This window comes from Loxodonta africana, chromosome 8 (assembly GCF_030014295.1).
Source record: "Loxodonta africana isolate mLoxAfr1 chromosome 8, mLoxAfr1.hap2, whole genome shotgun sequence".
NCBI lineage: Eukaryota > Metazoa > Chordata > Mammalia > Proboscidea > Elephantidae > Loxodonta > Loxodonta africana.
The window spans coordinates 24,816,186-24,844,185 of NC_087349.1; the positions used below are offsets into that span (position 1 = coordinate 24,816,186).

The following is a 28,000-nucleotide window of genomic DNA, read 5'->3' on the forward strand; positions in this document are numbered from 1 at the left end:
CGCCGGCCCAGCCCCGCGATCCTCTTCCCCGCGGGGACCCGCCGCCCGGGCCGACCCCGCGTCAACTTTGGGCCGGAACAGCAGCAACTCTGACAGTGGCCACAGGTTTCCCACCCCGCTTCTACTCGGCAGCAGTGGCCTCGCGGGTCTCCGGGGCTCATCCGCTCGGCGTCTGGCTGTTTGCAACCTGTTTCCAGCTAGCGGGGAGCGGGAGTGTGGCTGCCAGCCGTCTGGGGGAGGGGGACTTGTTTTTCCTTCCCTCTGGAGACCTCGGCTCGCAACTGGATAAAGCAGCATCGAAAGGATGTAAATAGGCAGAGCAACTGTTACCAGGAAGGCGATCATCCAAGGCAGGGAGAAGCGTGGGGCTGCGTCCGGGCTTTTCCCAGGCGCAACATTAATCAACAGTCAGGTGTTGGTGGTAACTTTTCAAGGTCAGCCACCGGGAGCAGCGGCTTCCTTCTCGGACCCTTGGGGGTACCCAGCGCTCGGATTGGATTTGGCGGAGGAAATGCCAAAAAAGGAAGAATTTTAGGGAGGGTGTGACCCCACGACCCATCCTTCAACCTCCCCTTAGTCTCTGGCCCCCCACTGCCTGAGCGGGGGTGAGTAGTGACATGCGTTTAACTCGCAGCAGTAACTTAGGCTGCGGGTGTCGAGCCTAAGCCTCAGTTGCGCTGCCGGGTGCGCCCACGCGGAGCCATGCGTGTCCTGGGCGCTCCGCTCACCAGCGCCTTGCGGCTGCTGCTTCTACTGCTACTCCAGGTTTCTGCGGCTCCTGCCCTCGGGGCCGCTCCGGAGTCCGGGAATGAAACTTGTGTAGGGGAGAGCTGCTCACCTACACTGACCCAGAGCCACAGCAGGGACGTTTCAGGGACGGGAAATTCTACAAAAGACGTTCTGCGAACCCTTGCGCCCTGGGAGAGGGAGGAGCTGGAGGCAGCGGTGCGCGCGGTGCCCTCCTGGGACCTGTCGGCGGCCCGGGGCGGTGACCCAGGTGTGGCAAGAGGGGCGGAGGCGGCGGCCAAGGGGCGCTCGGGACCCCTGACCAGGGCGCCTGGCACCTGGAGGCGGAAAGGTGTCTGGAACCAGGAACCCCCAGGAGCTCTGGGGAGGGGCTATCCCACAGCCCTGCGGCGCTTACTGCAGACCTCAGAGGAGAAAGGGAAAGGTCCTAGGGGCCCTGGCATTTCGGTGCGCAGCAAAGAGCACACTGTGAGGACAGAGCTCGGAACCAGCGACCTTTTTTACCGGCCTAAGAGAGCCGGGAAGCTCCAGGGTCCCCACCGAGAGCCCCCGACTAAATCTGTCAGTGGACCCGCGGGGCACGAAGGGCGGACACTTGCCCCTCCAGGCAGGGCGCTGGCCCAGAATGGGTCTTCAAGTGAAGGGGTCCTGGACCGCGGCGGACCCCGCCGGGGAAACAGCACGAACCGGCGCGTGAGACTCAAGAATCCCTTCTATCCGCTGACCCAGGAGTCTTACGGAGCCTACGCTGTCATGTGTTTGTCGGTGGTGATCTTTGGGACCGGCATCATCGGCAACCTGGCGGTGATGTGCATCGTGTGTCACAACTACTACATGCGCAGCATCTCCAACTCCCTCTTGGCCAACCTGGCCTTCTGGGACTTCCTCATCATCTTCTTCTGCCTTCCGCTCGTCATCTTCCACGAGTTGACCAAGAAGTGGCTGCTAGAGGACTTCTCCTGCAAGATCGTACCCTATATTGAGGTAATGCCTCCCAGGGGGTCTCTAGCTGCTGGCTTTACCGGTTTCCAGCATTCTAGTATTAAGAAGCTTCTACTGGGCACACCTGCCTTCCTGAACCCCTTCACTTTTTCTCGGGATCCCTCCTCCATTTCTCTTTCCAATCATTTATGCACGTATGTATAAAAATAGGGAACTTTCCACAGGCACCTGCAAACTCATCTTCTTCCTGGGGTTGTGAAGAAAAAAAAAAATCTCATGATGTATACAATTGTTTGGATTATAAATCTGTCTCTCAGAATATGGGGTTAGGTATATATCTGATGTGTCATCTGTCAGATACTTTAGGGTTAACAGCCAGTCTGCTGCTGTCTTTATCAGAGCCCATTAAGGAAAAAAAAAAAGAAAGAAAGAAAGAAAAAACTTCAGCATCTATCTCCTAGATAACTTGTGCTCCAACGTGACTTTTCCCCAAGCAGATTACTGAATTAAGCACCAAGCTGCTAGCTGCATTTTTTCTTTACTTTCTTAAATACCAAAGTTGGAGTAATATTTTATTAAACAAAGGAAATCTGCCTTTCTTGTCAGTTGGCCTCATAATATAGTAATGAACTCCCAAATTAGTTCAACTGTCTTTGGCTGTCTTCCATGCTATCCTATCTAAATTCTTAGGTCATTTCTTGTTTCTTTCTCCTTTTCAATTTCTTCACCATTTTATTTATTTCGTCTGGATGAATGAGACATTGGCCATGCTGGTGCAGCCTGTTTAACGCGCATGAAGTGTGTCCTCTATATTTGCCATTTGTTATGGGTATAAGAGACTGATTGTCTTAAGGAATTGACTCTAACATTAGAAAATTTCTTAAGAAGAAAGGGGCATGTGATAAGTTCCAAAGCTTTGGAGATAGAAACCTTTCTAAGTAAAATCTTACTATCGGATCCTACAGCTAGTGCCTGAACTGTTGTGGTGGTGGTTGGAATTTGCTCTTTAAATGGCCTCTCTTTAAACACCAGCTCTTGGAAGGAGCCCAAGCGCTTCACCGCCAGTTGTGTTGTTAGCCAGCTGGCCCCTGATTTTCTCCATTCAGACTGTCCATTTCATTTACGGAAGCAGAAGAAGGGAAACTGTAAATATTCCAGAGCCCCTGATCCTGTCTGGCTCCAGGGCCAGTGACACCATGTTCAACATTGTTCCAGGGCCTAAAGCTAGGGGTAAGTAAACAGAAAACAGTACTGACTTAGAAGGACCCAAGCAGGAGACAGTAAATAAGACTCTGTTACCCTAACAAGAATCAGAGGCAGTAGCATCCCCTGCCTGCTACCTCCGCTGTTGCTGCTTTCCCAGGGGCTAGACCTTCTCCTGCTGCCAAGCTGAAGTAGCTCTACAACGTCAAATATATTTGGTGGACAGCTCATTTCTGAATTGCGGAGGAGGTAGCTGGATTTATGTTAGAGACTATGTGTCTATTTACCGGTTGCCTTTTCAAGGTCAATTTCATTTGAAGGTTTCTCTGATTGTTTGTTTGAATAATGTAGAAGAAATTGGCTTGTGCAAGAAAGGGACTAAAAGACTAGACAGTGAACAGGAGAGTTACCCCAATAAAAAAGAAATGCATTGGTTTGTGGTACTGGAAATATACTAGAAATGTAGAAACTTTTGTACATTAGAGTGAAAAAAATAAAAAGGGGAAAAAAAAGAAACTGGGAATTAAAAAAAAAAAAAAAGCCCAATTCCTTGAAAGAAAATAAACAGGAAAAGATAAAAACTTCAGATAATTTGATGAGATCTATAAATTATGAGTGATGGTATTTATTATGTATGTGTTCTAATTTTCTTTCTAAACATGAATACTTTCTTCCATTTGTATTTACTTTTTAATTTAATTTTCTACTTAAACATTTTTTCACCTTTTCTTTTATTGTTATTATCTTTTTACGCTCTGTATTTTTGTTTAATTTTCCTCCATCTTTATGGCCCTCTCTATTTTTCAGTTATTGGTTCTGGGTGTTATTTTTCCTAGAAAAGCAAAGGTTTAGGGGGAAAAATCCACTATCTTTTTCCTTGAAAAATCAGATCATCTTATGCATTTTTACTGTTAAAATAGTGAAAGAAAATCTTAAGATTCCGTATTTCTGTACTCCTATCTAACCCTTATTTCTCTGAAATAATTTTATAATTTTTAGTAGGTGTGTGGAAATATTTTGAGAATAGTAACAGTAATTCCTGATTCCTGAGAACAAGCAACACAGCCTAAATCTCAAGAAAAAGCATTTTTGCCTCCAGGAGGCACTGCTGTTTTCACAGAAATCAGAGGAAGTTTGTGTCTGTCCCATGTTGATGCTCAAAATGCCAGAGCCTGAGATGGAGATGTGTTTGCGGGAAGTTTATTGGGCAGTGCCCTCAGAATCAACACTGTTAGGAAACCAAGGAAGCAGTACCAGGCAAAGAGAAGTTGAACTGTGACACAGTCACAACAAAGACCTTAGCTGACACCTTGGAGAGCTCTGAGACTGGGGCGGCCCAACAAAGTGTCCTGAATTGAGGCAAGGATTATTGTGGTTAGTTGCCATCAAGTAGCCTCTGACTCATGGAGATCTTTTGTATAGCGGAACAAAATGCCATCTTCGTGACCTTTGATGTGTTTGAGCCCATTGTTGTGACTATTGTGTCAATCCGTCTTGTTGAGTGTTTCCCTCGTTTTCCATGATACTTTACCAAACACGGCTTCCTTTTCTAGTGAGTGATTGGTCTTTCCAAAGCAAGAAAGATGAAGTCTTGGCATCTACCCATCCATCTAAGGAGCATTGCAGTCACCTTTATACTGCCTGTTGGACTAGTCATTAGATGCAGGCTGCCCCCAGAAAGAGAGTGTGGCCTTGGGCTGGGTGGGTATTTTTAGTCAGGGACAATTCCCAGAGAGGGACATAGCTGAGAGCTGCCAACCACCAACAATTGCAGCAGCTGGGGGAATGAGTGCTTCATTGTTGAAGGACTTTGGGGGTAAAGGGAGATCTGGGTGGGGAACTACAGCACCCACTACAATGGCTTTTGAATTATCCTGTTGAATTAGGACCAGGCAGCATTCTCATCCAAACCCCTCCTTTTTTAAAGAGAAACTGTGGGGTTCAGAGAGGAGAAATGACCATCCTACCCATACAGACCTAGGCAGTGGCACAGTAGTTAAGCACTCAGCAGCTAACCGAAAGGTCAGAGGTTAGAACGCACCCACTGCTCCGTGGAAGAAAGACGTGGCAGTCTGCTTCTGTAAAGATTTACAGCCTTGGAAACCCTGTCCCACTGTGTCCTATAGGATCGCTATGAGTCAGAATCTACTTGACATCAATGGGTTTTAGTCAGCAGCAACCAACACTTCATGTTGATATTTGCTGATTAGAGAAACATTCCGGGGCAAAGGTGTATCAAGTGAATGTTTTCTTTTTCTCTCTGTTTGTTGGTATCTTTTAAAAAAGACTTTCTATATATACTGGACATGAAAAATAATAATCCCAGTGACCATCATTTGTTGTATACACAATAAGATTTATGACTTCTTTTGTTCTTCAGTTTCATCATCTCATAAATTGGCAGTAAGGTCCATAGTTGGTAGCTCATTAAATTTTTAAAAATTTTAATAATTTGAGGCAACTATACTTTTTAATATTCCAAACATAATTATTTTAATGATCAAATCAAGTTGTATAGGTCACATTTTATTTTCTTAAAATTGCAAAGTATTTTAGGTTGGAGAAGGACATTACAAATATACCACATATGTTCAAACTTTCCCTCAAACCCCCCCAATATCTTTCCTCTTAGTCCCAAGACTTCCAAAAATTATTTAACATTTTATCTTCTTTCATATTATCTAGGTTTTTCCTTGTTCATTTTTACTCATATTTATTTTATTTGTTGGTTCTTCCCATTTTTTCCCCACATACTTATTGACTTATGATGCATGGTTTACCATTTTTTTTCCAGCCATCTATTTTACCTGTTACAAAATTCTTCCTTTTTAGTTTTTCCTAGTTATTTTACATTTTTTATCCATAACTTGTTATTGATCTCTACGATTTTTCTCTCCCATCTTATTTTGTCTTCTTTTTCTTCCTGCCCCAGTTCCCCCCCACCCCCCCCACAAAGCTTGGGCATTGGCATAACCTGAAGTGAGTAGTAGAATTTTGGGGAGAGTCAAGCTTGTGTTGAAAAATAGATGTTTCCTGAGCAGAAACTATAGACTCTGCAATTTGCATTCAACTCTTTTTATTTCAAATTGTTGGCATAAGACTTGAGGAGAGCACCCAACTTCTAGAATCTATTGCTTGACAGAGAGTTTTATGATATTTAATACTGCTATGAGTGGGAATGTGCTGTGAATTGTAGTTGATAGCTGTTCTCTTTGTATTCCAGGGTTATGATGTCTTTGTGGCCTATTGATAAGGTTTGTGAGGACCAAGGGAAGGTGGAATTATGGGGGATAGGAGAAAAGGGAATCTGGATGGATGGCAGCCATTCTAATGGACACATCATTTAATCTAATTTATCAGATAGTCACCAGGCAAAACTATACTAAATCAATAGTTGTATCTGTAAAGAAAGAAAGAGAAAACGTACATGTTTGTGTGCACATTATTTGTGCATGATTTGGGTGTCTGGATGTGTATCATGATAGGGAATGGTAGAGAAATTTTCTACCACCCATTTCTTTAGGAACCTAACAAATGGGTAAAGCCAAAGAATTCAGGCATTGAAGATAGTAACTGGGAGAGCTCTCTGCTCATACTTGGTGGAATTCAGTGAGTCTTCTAAACCGGATCTGTTGTTGTTGTTAGGTGCTGTCGAGTCAGTTCCAACTCATAGCAACCCTATGCACAACAGAATGAAATACTGCCTGGTCCTGAGCCATCCTTACAGTCGTTGTTATGCTTGAGCTCATCGTTGCAGCCACTGTGTCAATCCAGCTCATTGAGGGTCTTCCTTTTTTCCGCTGACCCTGTACTTTGCCAAGCATGATGTTCTTCTCCAGGGACTGATCCCTCCTGACAACATGTCCAAAGTATGTAAGATGCAGTCTTGCCATCCTTGCTTCTAAGGAGCATTCTGGTTGTACTTGTCCTAAGACAGATTTGTTCATTCTTTCGACAGTCCATGGTATATTCAATATTCTTTGCCAACACCACAATTCGAAGGCGTCAATTCTTCTTCAGTCTTCCTTATTCATTGTCCAGCTTTTCCATGCATATGATGTGATTGAAAATACCATGGCTTGGGTCAGGCACACCTTAGGGCCTTAGCACCTTAGTGCGCCTGACCCAAGCTCAAACCAGATCCACCGCTAATATTTCTCCCTGTTTGAAATAATTTGGGGTTTCGGAAGATCTAGGCTCTTCTTCAGTTTAAAGAACTCACACTTTCAGAGTGTGAGGTAAAGTAGAAGGCTTGAAATAGTTCTGAAATAATCTTAGATATAAGTGAGTTTTTTTGTACTGGGATACAAGCATGCAGGAGTGGGGGAGGGGTGAATAAAGGAAATGCATCTCACCAGGGCCTGTGGACCAGGGATGATTTGGGACATTTCTAGAGTCTTCTTGATGAGAAGGGCCAGCTCCTGCAACGGCTTTAGAAAGGCTGATTTTAAGCTAGGTGAAATAAATGGTTTCATCGCCTTAAATTGTTGTTAGCACTGACAGGTGAGAAAGGAAGGGTGTGGGAGGCTACAGATGATACTACGTTACAGGTATTTTCTCTTCACAGAATCTCCTGGAAACCCTAAAAAAAAAAAAAAAAAAAAACCCTACATTCACATAATTTAGCACGTTTAGCATGGTGCATGGAAAATTACTTCAGTGGTGGCTCACCCATTCAGTATTCTGATGATGGACTTTTAAGTGAAAACATACAGTTTTATGAGCAATTTGAAGGTTACTAATGATGTTCTCAGGGAAAATGGACTCAATGTATGAGAAGGGTGCTTAACAAATATTTCATGGCTTCCCATTAATCTCTTTTTAACCATTTGCTTCATTCCCGTGCAAATGAAAATATTCAGCTGATGACAAGCAGAAAAAGGGAAAAAGCAGGTTTGTGGAGTGTGCTTTTATATATAACTCCATTCATGAAAAGTTGTCTGGTGAAGTTTACTGAGTTGGGGTCCCATTTATGAAATGAAGGTTTTATGAGATTCAAATGTGAAATTCAAATAATTTCCTTAACTTTTGACGGTAATAAAAAAATGTTATCCTTTTGTTAAATAAGACTGTGTGAATGAAGTAAAAAAGAAACACAGATTTTCTTTTCTTCCCCTTCTAGAAATACTCGCTGGCCTTCAGCTTTGAAGGATTATATATAAAACAGCAGCACCCAATAAGTGATTGAGGAAGAATTTGAATAATTCATTATTTTGTATAATCCTTTTCCAGGCATGTCACCATTCATTCATCTGTTTGCCATCCATTCATTCATCAAACATTTATTGGGCTTTTCTTCTATGCTGGGCACTGTGTTAGGGCGGGACAAGACTGGGATTGGGGAGGGGAATAGAGGAGAAAGATTCCAAAGATGAATAACATAGATGAGCTCCTGCAATTAAAGTTACAGAAAAGCAAAAATAGTGTTCTATGGTGTGATGAATGCTTTCATAGAGGTTTACACCAAGTATTTTAGGAGTTCATGAATGGCCCTGCGATGACTCAGGCTACAGTCATACTAGATTATGACCAAAGATGAGAAATTCAAGGGAGAACTGCACTCCCTCCAATTCTTTTTCAATTATATTCTTACTCTTAATCTTCATAAATGTTCACAGGCCTAGATGCATGGTGGAAAGTTACAACTATAAAAATCACTTAATTCTTGCTTTCTCGTTTCTTCTGTCTTTCCTGGGATCGGAGGTGCACAATAATAATTGGCAAGATATTTGGGCAGACAGAACAGTCTTAGAATTTTCTTTGAAAATAAGGAATTTATGTTAGTGCTTGATATGACTATCTCTGCTTTGAATTTATTAGCCAGTAAGGACATTAAGGGAGTCCCTGGAGCCGTAAAAGTGCTCAGCTGCTAACCAAAACTTGAAAGTTCAAATCCACCCAGAGGCATCTCAGAAGAAAGGCCTGGAAATCTGTTTCCAAAAAATCAGCCATCAAACCTGTATGGAACACAGTTCTACTCTGACACACAGGAAGTCATCACGAGTCAAAATCGACTCAACGGCAACTGCTTAAGGACACTAAGTAAATCAAATTTTAAAATTGTATTTAAATGAATAATTTGTTTAAAATGTAATAACAGTATGCTAAATTGAGTCCTTTTCTTCTGAAAATATTGATAACATACATATTATTGAAGTTGACATTACAGAACCTAGGAAAGGAGGCCAGTAGGGAGATCCTTTGGAACCTATTGTAGAGCAGGAAAAAGTGAAGTACAGAGAATGGATTTCTCAAGAATTGGATTCATCTGTGAAGCTCATGAGTCAACCCAAGGCTGAGTGGGTGTAGGCCTACCTTCCCTTTCACCCTTACGTTGCATGGTCCTTAATAGGATTGCCCACTATAATGGCATTATTTCTGTGTGTTGCCACCAGATTCAACAGTGTCACATTGGAAGCACGTGGACTTGTGTCTGGGATGTGACTGTTGAGGAGAGGGATGGGCAGACAGCTATATGCCTGAAGATTTTCCACATAATTAACTAAGCCTTGTGGCCAAGACTCTCTTTTTTTCCCCTCAGTTTTATTTATTTTGTTTTTATTGTTGAGAATATACACAGCAAAGCATACACATGTTTCTACATGTACATTTTAGTGACATTGATTATATTATTCGAGTTGTGCAACCATTCTCACCCTCCTTTTCTGAGTTGTTCCTCCCCCGTTAACATAAACTCACTGACCCCTAAGATTACTGTCTAATCTTTTGAGATTCTGTTGTCACTCTGATTTGTTGTCACTCTGATCCCATATAGATAGTTCTTAAAAGCACATAATGCTCAAAGCAGACCTTTTTTACTAGTTAAGCTAAATTATTGTTTGGTTTTAAGAAGACTTCAGGGGATATTTTTGGTTTAAGGTTTTAGAGATTATTTCAGGGCAAGCAGACCTTTTTTACTAGTTAAGCTAAATTACTGTTTGGTTTTAAGAAGACTTCAGGGGATATTTTTGGTTTAAGGTTTTAGAGATTATTTCAGGGCAGTAGTTTCAGGGGTTCATCCACCCTCCATGGCTCTAGAAAGTCTGGAGTCTATTAGAATTTGAAATTCTATTCCACATTTTCCCCCTTTTGATCAGGGTTCTTCTATGGAATCTTTGATTGAAATGTTGAGTAATGGTAGCCGGGCACTATCCGTTTTTCTGGTCTCATGACAAAGGAGGCAGTTGTTCATGGAGATAGTTAGCTACACATTCCATATTCTCCTCGTGTTCCTGACTCTCCTTCTTCCTGTGTTGCTGCAGGTGAATAGAGGCCAATTGTTGTGACTTGGATGGCTGCTTACAAGTTTTTTAGACCCCAGGCATTACAGAACACGCTAGGAGATAAAACAGAAGCATTAAATATATTATTAGACCAGTCAACGGGGATGTGCCACAAAACCATGACTCTAAACCTCCAAACCAAGGAACCAAATCTCATGAAGTGTTTGTACATAAGCAGCCTCAACAGCTGCTCTTTTTTTTTTCTTATCATTGTTTTATATATCACACAACATTTGCCAATTCAGCATTTTACAGGTGTACAACTTATTGACAGCAATCACAACAATCGGCTGTGCAACCCTACCCTTAGTCAAGGTGATTTTTTCATCACTGTTAACCCCCTTTTTTCCCTTCCCTCCTGCCCCTGATAACCACTAATAAACTTGGTCTCTGTACATTTGCCTTTTCTTATCTTTTTGTTTAAGTGAGGTTATACAATATTTGTCCTTTGTGATTGAATTATTTCACTCAGCTCAGCATAATGTCTTTAAATTCCATCCATGTAGTAGCATGTATCAAGACTTCATTTCTCCTGCTGGCTGAGTAGTTGTGCAACCATTGTGTGCATGTGACACATTTTGTTTATCCATTCACCTGCCTATGGGCAATTAGGTTGTTTCTACTTTGGGCTATTTTGAATTGTGCTGCAATGAACATGATGTACAAGTCTCTTTTGGAGTCTCTACTTTCAAGTCTTTGGGGTATATACCTATGATTGGAATTGCTGGGTCATATGATAGTTTCATTTTTAGTTTTTTTAGGAACTGCTGCCACACTGTCTCTCACAATGGCTGTACCAATTTGCATTCCCACCAGCAATGAATAAGGGTTGCAATTTCCCTTTGATCCCTTTGTAAGGGTTACATCCTCACCAATATTTACAAATTTTTTTTTTTTTTTAATTTTAGGCATCCTAGTGGAAGTGAAATGGTATCTCACTGTGGTTTTTTGATTTGCATCTCTGATGGCTAATAACACTGAGCATCTTTTCATGTGTTTGGTGGCCATTTGAATGTCTTCTTTGGTGAAATGTCTATTCAAGTCCTTTGCCTATTTTATGGTTGGATTGTTTGTCTTTTTGTTTTTAAGTTGTTGAAGTTTTATATATATTTTGGTTATTAGATTCTTATCAAATATGTGGTTTCTGAAGGTATTCGCCCAGTCTGCAGCTTGTCTTTTACTTTTTTGGTAAGCAAAGACTAACTTTTAAGTATCCTAATTAAAACAGTATTCTTTGTGCCAGAAGAGATGATCTCATACAAAATTTCCGGGTGGAATGGCGAATTGGATTGCTGCAACCTCAACTGTAGAATCATTCTATTTGGAAAATATGGGTAGATACTTTTCATAAAACTTCCATAAAGCACAGGCTGTAATTATAGTGCCAAGAATATCCTTGAGACAGAATACTTTTAATTTTTCAATTTATGATAGTTTTCAGTCTTATTTGTCATCACAGTTGAATGGTTCATAGCATTAATGAGGCCAAGGTCATTGATTTGATCTCTGCATGGAATGAGTCATTTTCATTAGGTCTATGACTATACCCACGGCTGCTGTTTTTAGCACAGTAGTCCCTCCTCCATTACTCATCATCAGGGCCTTTCCTCTTACCTTTTCTGTCTTCTCTTTGGTTTGAATTCCTCCTGTACAGGAAAAGCATCTGGTTAACCAATTTATTGCAAATATGAGATTTAGAGATATTTGCCTTTTATGAGAGGATTGAATGAAGAAAGAGCACTTCCTTAACAGAATACCAGTGGTGCAATTTTAGTTTAAAGCAGAGAAATTTTGTCTTAAAATGTGGTTTCTCTATATCATTCAAATAGTAATTAACCTCATTGTTGTCAAGTCACTTCTAACTCATAGCCACAAATGAATGAGGCTAACTCTAATTTTGGTTTTAATTTGGGCCCACCATCATGCGAATCAATATCATTAGTCACAAGGAAAAATAGATGAAAATGTGTAACTTTTCTTTGGAAATTCATCTGAACCTCTTTGTGAACAACTGAAATTTCAGTCACCTTGAGAATGAGTGCTGTTGTCTTTAGATGCTGTAGAATCAGTCCTGACTCATAGCGACCTTATGTACAATGGAATGAAACACTACCTGTTCCTGCGCCATCCTCACAATTGTTTCTATGTTTGAGACCATTGTTGCAGCCTCTGTGTCCGTCCATCTTATTGAGGGTCTTCTTCTTTTTTGCAGATCCTCCATTTACCAAGCTTGATGTCCTTCTCCAAGGACTGGTCCCTCCTAATAACATATTCAAAATACAGGAGAATGATTAGGACATCATAATAATACCGAGTATAGAAACCCGGATTTTGGGAGTAATGTTACAATATCTAAATTTCTTAAAAAAAATTTCTTAAGACCTGTTAATTCCAACAAATAGCTTATCTGCTAGAAAAAATGATGCTAATCTTGCTTCATTTGCATTTTTATTCTAAGGAGGACTTGACAGATTTATAATTAAATTATAATGTGTTAGACAAGTTGTTAAATGATTTTTTTTTAGTACAAAAAAGAATGTATTGTGCTACAGAAGTCGTAATTGATAGGAAAATTTAATTCAAGGTGGGACCATAAAGGTAAAAGAAAGGATTTACAGAATCAAGACAAGTTTTGGGATGATATGATAGCCTTTAAATAGTCTTAATTGGTTATAAAATAAGCAGGAGCGTGTTAACAAGATTAAGCAAGAGGAAGGTGAAGAATGAGGCAACAATGGCAGCCAATGCCCTCAAAATATTTTTTTTCCCATGAAATTGGAAATCGTGTATAAATGAAGTAGGCTAGGTATAATTGAAATAAATGGATTTAATGAAGCCAAAGATATGTGGTTGTGACAGATTAAATCCGACATTAATAAAGGTAGGAAACAGCTCTCCATGACTTTGGATGAGTGGCTGAGAAGAGCTGTTTCCTTCCAGAGATGTGTGGGTGCTTGTAGGGGCGAGACACACGTCTCTCCTACTCACACTATGGAAGTGCGTCACTGCCATCTAGTGTGATTTGCTCGCCCTTTGAAATGGAGACCTTTGGATAAAGGTCATCTCATTCGCAGTGGTCTGATAAACAGAAGCTCTGATAAACATGGCCTCCCCACTGGTGCTCACAGTGTCTATTTGGTGGAGAAGTTGCCCAAAGTGCTGTAAGAATAGGGATTATGGAAAATGCAAGAGGAAGTGAAAGTTATACAAACTCAAGCCACTTGGAGTTTCAAAGGAAACTCTACCCTGTGCTCATCCTGCCTTTTTCCTGACTGATTGTTAGTCCTGTAACCACTGACTTACAATAGATTATCATTCATGGCCCAAATGAATGGGCTTCTTTAACAACAATGCCTTTGTTTGGAGGGTTACTTGTATACAAAGGATAGCACATAAATAGATGTCCTTAACATTTTTTGAGTTAAAATATAAGTTAGGCTAGGATGCAGTTGTCATGAATCTGGGTAGAAATTTCCCTATTATATAAAAAATCAGTTTATTCCAGTACCTTCACTGTACTTAAGCAAGTAGATTCAATTTCATTTGAAGGAAATTTTGCATGGAAGTAACTTAGTCTCCCCCACCTTTCCCTGCACCCCAGCAATGTTATTACTGATTTGTACCAGAACGTTAGCAAAAGATACTATTATTTACTCAGTAGAAGTCATAGATTATGTGATTTGTGTTGGTCTGTTTCACATCTGGCTTGCTCTTATAATTGTTTCTTCTTTCCTTGTTCTTTCCTTGTTTGTCTGCAATAGCTTCTGAGAAATGGAACAGTAGCTAAGGCACGATCTGAGCAGATTAGCGTTTTTCATAAAGCATTGTGTGTTCTTACTTCATATCATTTTGAATGGACTGGAACTTAACATTTTACTTCTGGAAACAAACTAAATATGGTGGCCCAGGTTTCCTCATGGCCTGATATTTGTATTGAGTTAGTAGCTTGAACTGTGGGAAGAATGGAACGCAGTTGTACCTTGTTTTATACTGTATCCTTTCTTCCTTAATTATTGTTTTGTCTTAAAGTTTCTTGTTTTTTTGTTTGTTACACTTTTAACAGAAATCTAAGAGCGCATTGGCCTTGAAGTTGACTGGCGGTGGAGCCCCATTTCTTCTCATTATGGAAGAAGACTGATAGTTTCCCTTTGGGTTTTTTCTTAAAGTCATTGTTGCCACATACCTTGCTTGGCTTGGTGGCATAAAGTAGCTCTTTTAAAATTCTGAACATAGTTGCTGAGCAGGAATTTGGGATTCATAAAAGTAAGTTTAACAAAAGAACAAAACATTCGAAACCTGGGGTGTATCTGTTCTCCTCATAACCACTAAATGCAGTTTTGTCAGTGATGACAGGGGCTAGGGAAAGAGCCATACCATTTCTGTGCAGGTGGCTACATTTTGTCTACTCCGTCACCCTGATCAGGCTGCGTGCGTTTTGTTCGTTTGTTTCTGTAACAAAATTTAGAAGCTAAATCTAGAAGCAATTTATAAAAACTTTGATTATTTAAAAAAAAAAAAAAAATTCTGTATCTTGTATTTTTTTTCTTCCCAGTGGAATTTTTATTTTTATTGTGCTTTAAGTAAAGTTTACAAATCAAGTCAGTCTCTCACACAAAAATTTATATACATCTTGCTATATACTCCTAATTGCTCTTCCCCTAATGCCACAGCACACTCTGTCTCTCCACCCTGTATTCCCTTGTCCATTCAGCCAGCCTCTGTCCCCCTCTGCCTTCTCATCTTTCATCCAGACAGGAGCTGCCCACATAGTCTTATGTGTCTACTTGAGCCAAGAAGCTCACTCCTCACCAGTATCATTTTCTGTCCTAAAGTCCAGTCCTAGCCCTCCCTGTCTGAAGAGTTGGCTTTGGGAATGGTTCCATTCTTGGGCTAACAGAAGGTCTGGGGACCAGGAACTCTGGGGTCCTTCTAGTCCCAGTCAGACCATTAAGTCTGGTCTTTTTAGGAGAATTTGAGGTCTGCACCTCACTGCTCTCCTGCTCTACCAGGGATTCTCTGTAGTGTTCCCTGTCAGGGCAGTCTTCCCAGTGGACTTTAATGGTATATTGTTTTCTCAGAGTCTGCGATAGAGGAAGAGGTATATTTTACACTGCTCCTTATAAACTGTCTGAGAAAACTGAAGCAAGAAGATGAAAACGAACTTCTTATGGTATCATATGTCGCTTGAAGTAACTGGGCCGTTAAATTGATTGTAATTATTATAAACCTTTGCAGTTTATAATAATGCAGTTTGATTGTAATTATTATAAACCTTTCCTGATTACTTCAAAATTAAGCCTAGTTTGAGTTTAGTAAAACTTTTAAAGTATAGGATATAATGAATGATTTTGCAGTATGAACAATTTAAGCCCTTAGGAATTATTTTCAGATACTTTATGAATCTCCAAGTTAGCAAATATCTCTACAACATAAATTCGATCCTTAAAATTCATTACAATATAACAGAAAATTTAAGTAACCCTTTTAAACAGTACATAATCCTATAAATGAATAAAGTAATACATAAAGCTGATGAAATTCTTTACTGGGCCATTTTGTTTTTGTCCTATACAGGAGCAAACTTTTTACAACTTTGTAAGAATTACTGTGTGTGTCGAGAACAACAAAAAGCACACTGAGATCTGAGTTCTGGGTGGTCCCCAAGTTGTTTTGGTTTTGTGCCCCATCCTTGCATCCCACAGATTTAAATGTGTGCCTCGGTTTAAACTATAAATTACTACTGTCCTGAGTGGCTAACAAATAGTTCAAACTGCCAATCCCAAGGTTATCCTATTCTAATAGACTAAATAGGACAAAGTTGATTTGCAGTCAATTAGATTATAGCCCTTGAAATACAACTACATCGTGGGAGATTTTACAGTTTTGCCAGCATGTAAATCTAGTTAGATGTCTGTAGCAGTTTCCCTTAGAGACATTTTGAAAGTGTGTTTACATTTCTTCCAATCTCATTAAATTAGTGGTTCTCAACTATAGTGTCCGGTCCTATACGGATGAGTCCCAGATCAAGGAAGTCACAGCAGGCAAGCCAGGAATTGTGCATAGTGAGTCTCTCTGTATGGTAAACTGTCATGAGTCGTTCCACCTGTAAGTTAGGGAGTGCGTGGCAGCAAGTGGGGGTAGTCATGAAAGTCTGCCTTGGATTTCAAATCTCTTGAGGACAAAATCTACATTTAATCATCATTGTTGCCAGTAGCCAGCATAGATAGTATAGATAGTATGGAGTATTTTATAAGTGTTCTTGCTCTCACTCTGTCTCTCACTCTTGCTCACTCCCTCACTCTCTCCTCTTCTCCCCTCTCAGTGGTTAAGCACTAGGATGTTTAAACAAAAGGTAAGCAGTTTGAATTCACCCACCAGCGTCTGGCGGGGGTTGAGGGGGGTGGAGACGCAGCAATCTGCTCCCATAAAGATTACAGTCTAAAAAACCCTACGGGGTAGTTCTACTCTGTCACATGGGATCACTGTGAGTTGGAATGGACTTGATGGCACGCAGCAACCACTATATATATATGTATGTGTGTGTGTATGTATATATTTACATAATATATATGTGCGTATGTATCTATATATAAGCTGTATGTATCTGTATCATTGAACTAATCTAGTGTATGCGCCCTCGCTCTCTCTATATGTATCTATATACATACGGATGTATATAGATATGTATATACATGTAGTCCCTGGGTGATGCAAACAGTTAAGCACTCAACTACTAACTGAAAGGTTGGCAATTTGAACTTGCTCAGAAGTGCCTGAGAGGAAAGGCCTAGTGATCTGCTTCTGAGAGTCACAGCTACTGCAGACCCTATGGAGTACAGTTCTACTCTGCCACAAATGGGGTCACCATGAGTCAGAATGAGACTCGATAGCAACTGGTTTGGTTCTTTTTGATAGGGCCGCTGTGAATCAAAATCAACTGGATGGCAATGGGTTTTGGTATATACATATATACGACCCACCCACTGCCGTCGAGTTGATTTTGACTATATGTGTGTGTGTGCGTATACGTGTATATGTATATGTACACATATATATATATATTACATATACAACCTGTTGCTGCCGAGTTGATTCCAACTCATAGTAACCCCATAGGACAGAGTAGAACTGCCTCACAGAGTTTCCAAGGAACAGCTGGTGGATTCAAATTGCTTATCTTTTGGTTAGCAGCCTCCCTCTTAATCACTATGCCACCAGGGCTCCATTCCAAGGCTGTAAATCTTTACGGAAGCAGATTGCCACATCTTTCTCCCATGGAGCAGCTGGTGGGTTCGAAGCACTGACCTTAGCACCACCAGGGCACCTATATATGTGTGTGTGTGTGTGTGTGTGGCAGTGATTGTGTAGATGACACAGGACTGGGCATTGTTTCATTCTCTTGTACCTAGGTTGCCATGTACATAGGTTGTATACAGTTGTAAGGTGCCATCATGTAGCTTCTGACTCATAGCAACCTGTGTACAATGGAATGGAACACTGCCTGGTCCTGTGCCATCCTCACAGTCATTGTTATGTTTGAGCCCATTGTTGCAACCACTGTTTAATCCATCTCACTGAGTGTCTTCATCTTTTTCACTGACCCTCTACTTTACCAAGCATGATGTCCTTCTCCAGGGAATGGTCCCTCCTGATAAGATATCCAAATCATGTGAGACAAAGTTTCACCATACTCATTACTAAAGAGCATTCTGGCTGTTTCTAAGGTAAATTGGGGTCCTGGTGGCACAGTGGTTAAGTATTTGGCTGCTAACCAAAAAGTTGGCAGTTTGAATCCACCATTTGCTCCTTGGAAACCCTGTGGGGGCAGTTTTACTGTTTCCTATATGGTTGCTATGAGTCGGAATCAACTCGATGGCAAACAGGCTTGGATTTAGTTTTGGTTTGATTCTGGCTGTACTTCTTCCAAGACAGATTTTTTCATTCTTTTGGCAGTCCATGGTATATCCAAAATTCTTCACCAGCACCGTAATTCAAAGGCATCAATTCTTCTTCAGTCTTCCTTATTCATGGTCCAGGTTTTGCATGCGTATGAGGCAATTGAAAATATCATGGGTGGAGTCATGTTCACCTTAGTCCTCAAAGTGACATCTTTGCCTTTCAACACTTAGGTCTTCTGCAGCAGATTCACCCAACTCAATAATATATCATTTGATTTCTTGGCTGCTGCTTCCATGGACATTGGTTGTGGAGCCAAGTAAAATGATATCCTTGACAACTTCAGTATTTTTGCTGTTCACGGTGATGTTGCTTACTGATCCAGTTGTGAGGATTTCTTTTATGTTGAGGTGTAATGCACACTGAAGGCTGTAGTCTTTGATCTTCGTTAGTAAGTGCTTCATGTCCTCTTTGCTTTCAGCAAGCAAAGTTGTGTCATCTGCATATTGCAAGTTGTTAATGAGTCTTCTTCCCATCCTGATGCCATGTTCTTCTTCATATAGTCCAGGTTCTTGGGTTATTTGCTTAGCATACATATTGAAAAAAGTGTGGTGGAAGGATACAGTCCTGACTCATACCTTTCCTGATTTTAAACCATGATGCCCTTGCTCTCTTTGAACGACTGTCTCTTGGTCTAGGTATAGGTTCCTCATAAGCACAATTAAGGGTTTTGGAATTCCCATTCTTTGCAGTGTTATTCATAATTTATTATGATTCACACAGTTGAATGCCTTTGCATAGTCAGTAAAACACAGGTAAACATCTTTCTGATATTCTCTGCTTTTAGCAAAGATCCATCTGACATCAGCAATGATATATCTCATTCCATGCCCTTTTCTTAATCCAGCTTGAATTTCTGTCTGTTCCATTTGATATACTACTGCAGCTGTTTTTGAATTATCTTCAGCAAAATTTTACTTGTGTGTGATATGAATGATGTTATTTGATAATTTCCACACTCTGTTGAATCGCTTTTCCTTGGAATGGGCACAAATATGGATCTCTTCCAGTCAGTTGGCCAGGAAGCTGCCTTCCAAATTCTTGGCATAGATTAGTGAGTGCTTCCAGCATTGCAACCGTTTGTTGAAACGTCTCAGTTGGTAGTCTGTCAATTCCTGGAGCCTTGCTTTTTTGCCAGTGCCTTCAGTGCATCTGGGGCTTCTTCCTTCAGTACCATAGGTTCTTGGACATGTGCTACCTCCTGAAATGGTTGAACATCAACCAATTCCTTTTGGTACAGTGACTCTGTGAATTCCTTTCATCTTCTTTTCATGCTTTCTGCCTTGTTCAATATCATTGAATCCTTCCATATTCCAACTTGAGGGTTGAATTTTTTCTTCAGTTCTTTCAGCTTGAAAAATGCTAAACATGGTCTTCCCTTTTGATTTTCTAACTCAAGGACTTTGCACCTTTCATTATAATATTTAACTTTGTCTTCTCGAGTAATCCTTTGAAATCTTCTGTTCAACTCTTTTACTTCATCATTTCTTCTATTCGCTTTATCTATTCTACATTCAAGAGCTACTTTTAAAGTCTCTTCTGACATCCATTTTGGTCTTTTCTTTCTTTCCTGTCTTCTTAAAGAACTTCTTTTTCTTAGGGTATGCTGTCTTTCCTGTCATTCCACAATTCCTTTGGTCTTCAGACTTTAGTGTTTACTTCATCAAATCTGTTCTTGAGATGGCCTCTAAATTCAGGTGGGGTATACTGAAGGTTGTACTTTGGTTCCTGTAGACTTGATATAATTTTCTTCAGCTTCAATTTGAACTTGTATATGAGCAACTGATGTTCTGCAGTTGGCCCCTGGCCTTGTTCTAACTGAGGATGCTGAGCTTCTCTATCATTTCTTTCCACAGATTAGTCTGTTTGATTCCCATGTATTCCATCCGGTGAGGTCCACAGGTGTCGTCGCCATTTATATTGTTGAAAAAAGGTATTTACAATGAAGAAGTCACTGGTCTTACAAAATTCTATCATGTGATCTCTGGCATAATTTCTATCACCAAGGCCATAATTTCCAACTACCAATCCTTTTTTTCCCCAAATTTCACATTCCAATCACCACTAATTATCAATGTATCTTGATTGCATGTTTGATCAATTTGAAACTGGCAGATGTAAAAATCTTCAAATTCTTCATCTTTGGCATTAGTGATTGTTGCCTAAATTTGAATAAAATTTATATTAACTGGTTTTCTCTGTAGGCATATGGTTATTATCCTATCATTGACAGGGTTGTACTTCAGGATAGATCTTGAAATGTTCTTTTTGGTGATGAATACAATGCCATTCCTCTTTAATGTGTCATTCCTGGCATAGTAGGTCATATGATTTTCAGATTAAAAATGGCCAATACCAGTCCATTTTAGGTCACTAATGCCTAGGATATCAATCTATATGCATTTCATTTCATTTTTGACAGGCTTCCAATTCATAGATCCATAGTTTGTACATTCCATGTTCCAAATATTAATGGATTTTTTGCAGCTGTTTCTTCTCATTTTGAGTCATGCCATATCATGAAATGAAGGTCCTGAGAGCTTTACTCCATCCATGTCATTAAGGTCAGCTCTCCTTGGAGGAGGCGGCTCTTCCCCTGTTATTTTTTGAGTGCCTTCCAACTTGAGGAACTCATCTTCTAGCCCTGTATCAGACAGTGTTCCGCTGCTATTTATAAGATTTTCACTGGCCAATTTTTTTCAGAAGTAGACCGCCAGGTCCTTCCTAGTCTGTCTTCGTCTGGAAGCTCTGCTGAAACCTGTCCACCCTGGGTGACCCTGCTGGTATTTGAAATACCAGTGGTGATACTTCCAGTATCACAGCAACACACAAGCTACCACAGTATGAATGACAAACTGACAGACGAGTGGTGGTATATTTATATTTGAGCTAATCTAGTACTCTACCACTGACGCAGTGTTAAGCCATAATCGTACTGCAATGGGATAGTCTATGGATGATCAAGAACCGTGACACTTAATCTGCACTTTGGACTGAAGCTGCTGCTTCCCTGCTTGAGCACTCAGGCCTTAACTTCTTTTGTCCATCCTGTACCCTGCAACAATGCTATAGGTTTCTGCAGTTGCCCAAAGCTTCTCTGGACATTGACTGGGCAGGAAGTGAAGGACCTTTTTTGTTGTTAACTCTGGTCTACAAAGAAAAGCAGAACATCAGTGTTTGAAAGAAAGCTCTTCCTTTGCATCTGTATTTTGATGCCAATCCCTTCAAAATGCTCAGTATGCCTTCAATATCTTATTTTCTCCAATAGTTAAAAGTGTCTGCTTCCAGTTTTCCTCTGATCTTGAAGTTAAAAGTGTTTACAGTTCTGCTTTTGTTGCTGTTATTTATTCCTCCCATTGCAGTTTAATTAATAAGAGATTGCATCTTACTCATTTCGTCTCTCAGGACAATGCTTCAAAGAACCAGCCATCTAAGCCAATGCTTAACAGCTTTACTCCCAAGAGCATATTTCACAGTGATACTGAATTTTAGCCTTCAGATATGGTCATTACATGCTGAAGATCTGGCATTCGCGATACAGTTTAATAATTGGATATAATTGCACCATTCATCTTGGTAGAATTTTTAATGGGCTGTACATAAACAAGTGTATTTAAAAATAAGATGGATGGAAATCTTTTTGTGTTACCCCAACATTTAGTAATTTTAATTGCATGGAGAGAGTTCATATTTGGGTAAGCAGAAATTAGGCTGCCGCTTATTATTCAGATGATTTATATAATTTCTAAGGTGGGCAGCTACTTCTTTACAAATGTTTAAAGCTTTCTATAGGGTCACCATGAGTCTAAATTGGCTTCCAGGCGGTGGGTTTTTGGGTCATACATAATTTGGGAAAGTACTGAGCAGGGCATTTATACTTTTATTGTTCTTTTACGGCATAAAATCTGGTGCGTAAGTGAAATTATAGAAAAATGTCTGAGGCGCTAACTCTGCAGGCAGCGGCAGCTGGCAGGGGTAGACGGCTAGGGCTGGCATCTGAGCTGCGGTTGCTGTTGGTGACTGCTCTGCTAGCACTAGCTGCGTTTAGGGAAGCATTTTTTTTTTCCCTGAAACTTCCTTCAGCAACTCCTTTGGCCTCCCTAGACAGTTCACTGTGATTCAGCTGGATCCTAATTGTCAGAAAGAAGTAACGTTTGAAAACAGGAAGCTGGATGCAGGATCTTCTGGTAGTTTGTATATGAAACTGGGTTAAAAAAAAAAATTAGGTTCCCTCAATCCATGATTTGTCAAGAGGAATAAAAAAACCAAACCCGTTAGGTCCATTCCAACTCACGGTGACCGCATGAGCTACAGAGTAGAACTGAGCGCCACAGGGTTTTCTTGGTTGCAATCTTTACAGAAGCAGATTGCCAGGCCTTTCTTTTGTGGCACTGCTGGGTGGATTTGAATCGCCAACCTTTCACTTAGTAGCAGAGAACAAACTGTTTACACCACCAAGATTCCTCCTTCAAGAGGGATCCAAAACCCATTGCAGTAGGGTCAATTCCAACTCATAGTGACCCTATAGGACAGAGTAGAACTGCCTCATAGGATTTTTAAGGCTGAAATCTTTATGGAAGATTGATTCCATATTACAAAGAATATTGAATGTACCATGGGCTGCCAGAAGAATGAACAAATCTGTCTTGAAAGAAGTACAGCCAGAATGCTTCTTAGAATCGAAGATGGTGAAGCTTTGTCTTACTTACTTTGAACGTGTTATCAGGAGGGACCAGTCCCTGGAGAAGGACATCATACTTGGTTGGTAAAGTAGAGGGTCACTGTAAAAGAGGAAGACCCTCAACGAGGTGGATTGAATAGTGGCTGCAACAATGTTGTACATAGGGTCGCTATGAGTCAGAACTGACTCGACGGTATCAAACAACAACCTTTATGGAAGCAGACTGTCACATCTTTCTCCCGTGGAGTGGCAGGTGGGTTCAAACCGTCGACCTTTCAGTTAGCACCCGAGTGCTTTACCACTGCACCACCAGGTCTTGTGCAAAGGGGATAAATCCCCAAGTATTAGAAGACTACATATCAAGCATGTCTAAGGTTCTGATTTGGTACTAAAGCTTTTAGATGATAATGGAAATATGGCTGAAGGAAAACACAGTGTAGAAGAATTCCTGAGGCAGTCGTTGGAGCACATGGTAATGTTGCTTAAATTTTATCCTGGCTTTTGTTATCTTGTGAGATGAAATACACAGCACATAGAAAACAGCTTTTGCCTTTCAAGGGAGTAAACGTCTTCTAATTAGGAGTGGGTGTTCAGCTCAGCCTATGCTGTCTAAGGAGCTGGCAGGCTAACGCTCCCAATACATGCCCGCCCACATTCATTTGTTGTTATCTTTCATGAAATGCTTTGTAACCAACTTTGTGTTAAATATACAGATGCTGGTGATAATTGGTCCAGATTTGAGATCTCAAGATTTAAATTTAGGAAGACTAATAAGAAAAGAGATGCTATACCTTGTGTACTGCGTGCTCTTTGTAAGGAATGATAGAACACTGTGGAGCAGACAGATGTCCCGAGCCTCTCACGGATTGCCCTTCCCCAGAGTCTTATATTTTTATATTACTGAACTTTTCTTTTAATAGAAATGCTATTCATAATTTTGAAAGAACACACAGCATAAAACCTTTGTAGCTTTGTATTTGTGGACTGACTCAGGATGCGTAGCGATAGAGAAGTGTACACAAAGATTGCCTTGGTGACAACTGCAGAAAACGCCTTGCTGGGGATTTGGGTACATCAGATAGAAAAATTTTGTTTGCTTGTTTTACATTCTTGTAGAGAAATGAATCAAAGCATTTGAAAAACTGGTATATAAATATAAAATTTTTTAAAATCTATAGAACAAAATAAAAAACACCGTAATTTTCATATATCGCAGTTTGATGGAGACCTTTAGAAAATGGCAGAGCTTTCTCATATTTTCATTCCAAGCATGGCAGTTACTGACATTAAAAAAAAAAAAAAAGGATCGTAGGAGAGTTGCACAATGTGGACCTCAATTTTAGAATGATTTTGAATCTCTAGCATAGATGGAAAACGAATTTCAGTCCAAATGAGTAACTCATTAATTTGAAAGATAATTTTAAGAAGGTGAATATAGAAATAGCTTTTTTGAGACAGTCATCTTACATTGATATTTCTTATACTGTTGTTTATGGGAGACTTCACAAAGACTTTTTAGAAAAGGAATTATGGTATTAAGCTCAGTCATGGCCTTTTTTCTTTGCACTGATTGAAACCTTTGCGAGTTATAGTTTCTCTTCATTTTTGCTTCTCATGCGCTTAACCCCTCATTATACTTTCTTTTCAGACTGTCTCTACTAACAGTTCTGAGAGTTGTTGGGGCGTGGTTGCCATGTTCTTATTTTGCATGTTAGAACCAGGAGACACAGTCTGTTGTGTAGTGTGTAAGAAGGGGTGACTATTTCGTATTGGAACCCTTGTAAACTCCATGTATGAGGCTAGTTGCCGTGGTTCTAGGGAGAGTGACAACTTGAATGAAGCAGATAAACAACTAATATTTTGAGTTTTAAAATTGTTGTGACAAATGGTCTTTCTTCAGTCAACACGATCCTTTTGAGTTCTAAAAAATTACATATGAAAATGATATTTAATTTTTCTTCTTTGCCCCTTTGCCACGACATGACCCACAGCTATGTTCCCTAAACATTCCCACCAGCAGACAGGGGAGAGTGGATACACAGCCCAAAGCATCCCATCCACCTAGGGAGTTGTCTTCAAGTCAGAAGTTTTATCTGAAATGCCATGACCATTTTATATTTTTTTCTTTGTCCTTGATTAAATATATAAATGATAACTACATTTTCAGGTATTACATTACTCTACATTTGATAAACACACTTATTTCATGATAGATGTAATTTATCCTAAGTCTGATTCTGTAACTTCTTTCCTTCGGCACATAAGCTCGTAGTACTCATTGCATTTTCATATTGGGATTTTTAATTGTGAACTCATGTTTTCTTAAATGTCATCTGTGGGATTTCTCTGAGGCCTGGTTTTTAAGTACATTCTTCCAGAGACAATTTGTGTTTGCTTCTACCAGGTGCCTGGGATAACTTTAAATTGTGTATTGGATTTTTTTCTGAGCCATATATATTGTGTGAATTCTGTCCTCCAATACCTTGTAAGTTCAGGCACCTGGTTAGGAATTTGTCCTTTTTTTTTCTCCCCAACTCACCCAGGCCCAAATCTGTAGCACAGACAGGTCTCCCCTATTTCTCTGTACTTTTTTCTGCTACACCCCTGAAGGTGTCACTATTTGGGGAGTTCCAAATTCATAAGGGGATCTTTGACCAGCTCTCCACATATGTTGGCCCTGGTTGTGTCTCCTACCTCTATGTACCTAGTCACTTGGCCCCTATTCTTCTAGCTAAAACTGTCTTGAATCCCTCACCAGGATTAGCAGATGCTTTCTCATTGGTTTTGGTCTCCAGAGAAGTTCCCTTCCTTGTTGTCCTATAAAAAATGCAATTGATAATAAGATTAAAATATTTTTTTTGGCATTTAGGAGAAATTGGAGGATATCTCTCCTTACCTAGCCTCTTAGAAACAATACATTCTTGAATGCTTGCTCTGCGTCAGTCAGGCACAGTCCTGGTCCCTGCACTGGAAAACATGGCCATCCTTTTGAGTAATGAAAATGGGATCCACTCAGCTCTCCTTACACCTTGTCTAGATCTCCAGGTGACAGGCACTTTCATGGCAACTGAAGCTCTTGGAATCTCCATGTTCTCATCTATGAAATAATGATATTAGACTAGCTGATCACTGAGCATTCTTCCAGCTCTAACCATCTTTGACTCCTAAGCCACTAAAAACTTTTTTTTTCTACTTTTATGCTCACAATGGGTAGTGCAAACGGTTAACACACGTGGCTGTTAACCAAACGGTTGGAGGTTTGAGTCCACCAGAGGTACCTCAGAATAAAGTCCTAGCCATCTACCTCCACTGAAAAACATTATGAAGCCTGGTTCTATTCTGACACACATGGGTCACCTTGAGTCTGAATCTACTCCACAGCAGCTCGGTGACACAGGCTTTATGCTTACAGTGATTCAGCTGAGGTCACCAGCCCGGTTCCCCATGCCTTGTTTGTTCCAGGAAATTGTTCTTTCTTTTTTTGTACTGCTTTACCAATCTGGATTTCCTAGTGTTCTGATCTTCCACAGACCACATGAAACAAATGTCTTCTGTGTTCCTCCCACAGGTTGCTTCTCTTGGAGTCACTACGTTCACATTATGTGCTCTGTGTATAGACCGCTTCCGTGCTGCCACGAATGTACAGATGTACTATGAAATGATCGAAAACTGCTCTTCCACAACTGCCAAGCTTGCTGTCATATGGGTTGGTGCTCTCTTGCTGGCACTTCCAGAAGTTGTTCTCCGCCAGCTGAGCAAGGAGGATTTGGGGTTTAGCAGCTGGGCCCCCACAGAACGGTGCATTATAAAGGTCTCTCCTGATTTACCGGACACCATCTATGTGTTAGCCCTCACCTATGACAGCGCCAGACTCTGGTGGTATTTTGGCTGCTACTTCTGTTTGCCCACACTTTTCACCATCACCTGCTCCCTAGTGACTGCAAGGAAGATCCGCAAAGCAGAGAAGGCCTGCACCCGAGGGAATAAGCGGCAGATTCAGCTAGAAAGCCAGATGAACTGCACAGTGGTGGCTTTGACCATTTTGTATGGCTTTTGCATCATTCCTGAAAATATCTGCAACATTGTCACAGCCTACATGGCTACTGGGGTTTCACAGCAGACGATGGACCTTCTGAATATCATCAGCCAGTTTCTTTTGTTCTTTAAGTCTTGTGTCACGCCGGTTCTCCTTTTCTGTCTTTGCAAACCCTTCAGCCGGGCCTTTATGGAGTGCTGCTGCTGTTGTTGTGAGGAGTGCGTTCAGAAGTCCTCAACAGTGACCAGTGATGACAATGACAATGAGTACACCACAGAGCTTGAGCTCTCACCTTTCAGTACCATACGTCGTGAAATGTCCACTTTTGCGTCTGTTGGAACTCACTGCTGAAGGACAGATTTGGTTTGTTTAGATTTGTTGATTTGTTTGATTTTAATATCCCGTGACCGTTTTTACTTCCTATTTTTCCTTACAGGGAAAAACATGCAAAAAAATTAACTACTGTAGAACTGGTTTTGCCAATTAATATTTGTGCTTTAAAAAATGTTTCTATTTAGTTATTTAAGGAGAGCGAGGAGGCTAATAGGTTTAGATCATTTTATCTGGTACGGTGCTAATATTTTATTGGAGAAAATTTACTGCACCTTAACCTAATTAATTGCTAGTTTTCTTTCTTGCTTTTTAAAAAAAATATTATCATTGTATATTGATGATAGCCATGTGATTTTATGGGCAATTTTATGTTTGAGTTGTGATTGGAGCTATGTTGTATATGGGATTGTGAGAGGATTTGTAGTTAGACGCATTCACAAAGTAGCACCAAATAAATGACACTTTATTCTTTAACCTTATTGTCAATCTGCTTTTAACCAAGATTCAATAAATTTTTTAATTGCCTTAAAGACGCAATTACTGGTCCTATTCACAATTTAAAATTGGCTTTATGGTTTCATAATTACGCTTTCCTTTAAGGCAGGTAATCACTATGTTATAAAGAAGTTTTCCTAATAGTACTATTTTATATGCATGATTCATAAAACTATATTGTATGTTAAAATGAAACTGTATTTTTAATAATCAGATATAGATGTAAATTACTTCCAGATATTTATAAAATATGAATAAATAGCTGAGTAGGAAGAAAGTATCTTTTTTTTTCTATTATTCACCTCTGAACTAGCATATGGAGCT

At 40.3% G+C, this 28,000-nt stretch overlaps 1 protein-coding gene across 1 annotated transcript; it reads left to right on the top strand.

The window, feature by feature from the left end:
* Nucleotides 1-27,655, top strand: GPR37 (G protein-coupled receptor 37). The gene is made up of 2 exons (XM_003407029.3): nt 1-1,731; nt 26,381-27,655. The coding sequence occupies exons 1-2, from the start codon at nt 703-705 to the stop codon at nt 27,197-27,199; spliced, it is 1,848 nt and encodes a 615-aa protein (XP_003407077.2). The 5' UTR covers nt 1-702; the 3' UTR covers nt 27,200-27,655.
* The last annotated feature ends 345 nt before the right edge of the window (nt 27,656-28,000 follow it).

Excerpts from the sequence above, each read along its gene's own strand:
- GPR37 (XM_003407029.3), top strand. The coding sequence starts at position 703 with ATGCGTGTCCTGGGCGCTCCGCTCACCAGCGCCTTGCGGCTGCTGCTT. Across the intron at positions 1,732-26,380 it reads AGATCGTACCCTATATTGAG|GTTGCTTCTCTTGGAGTCAC; the intron begins GTAATGCCTCCC and ends TTCCTCCCACAG.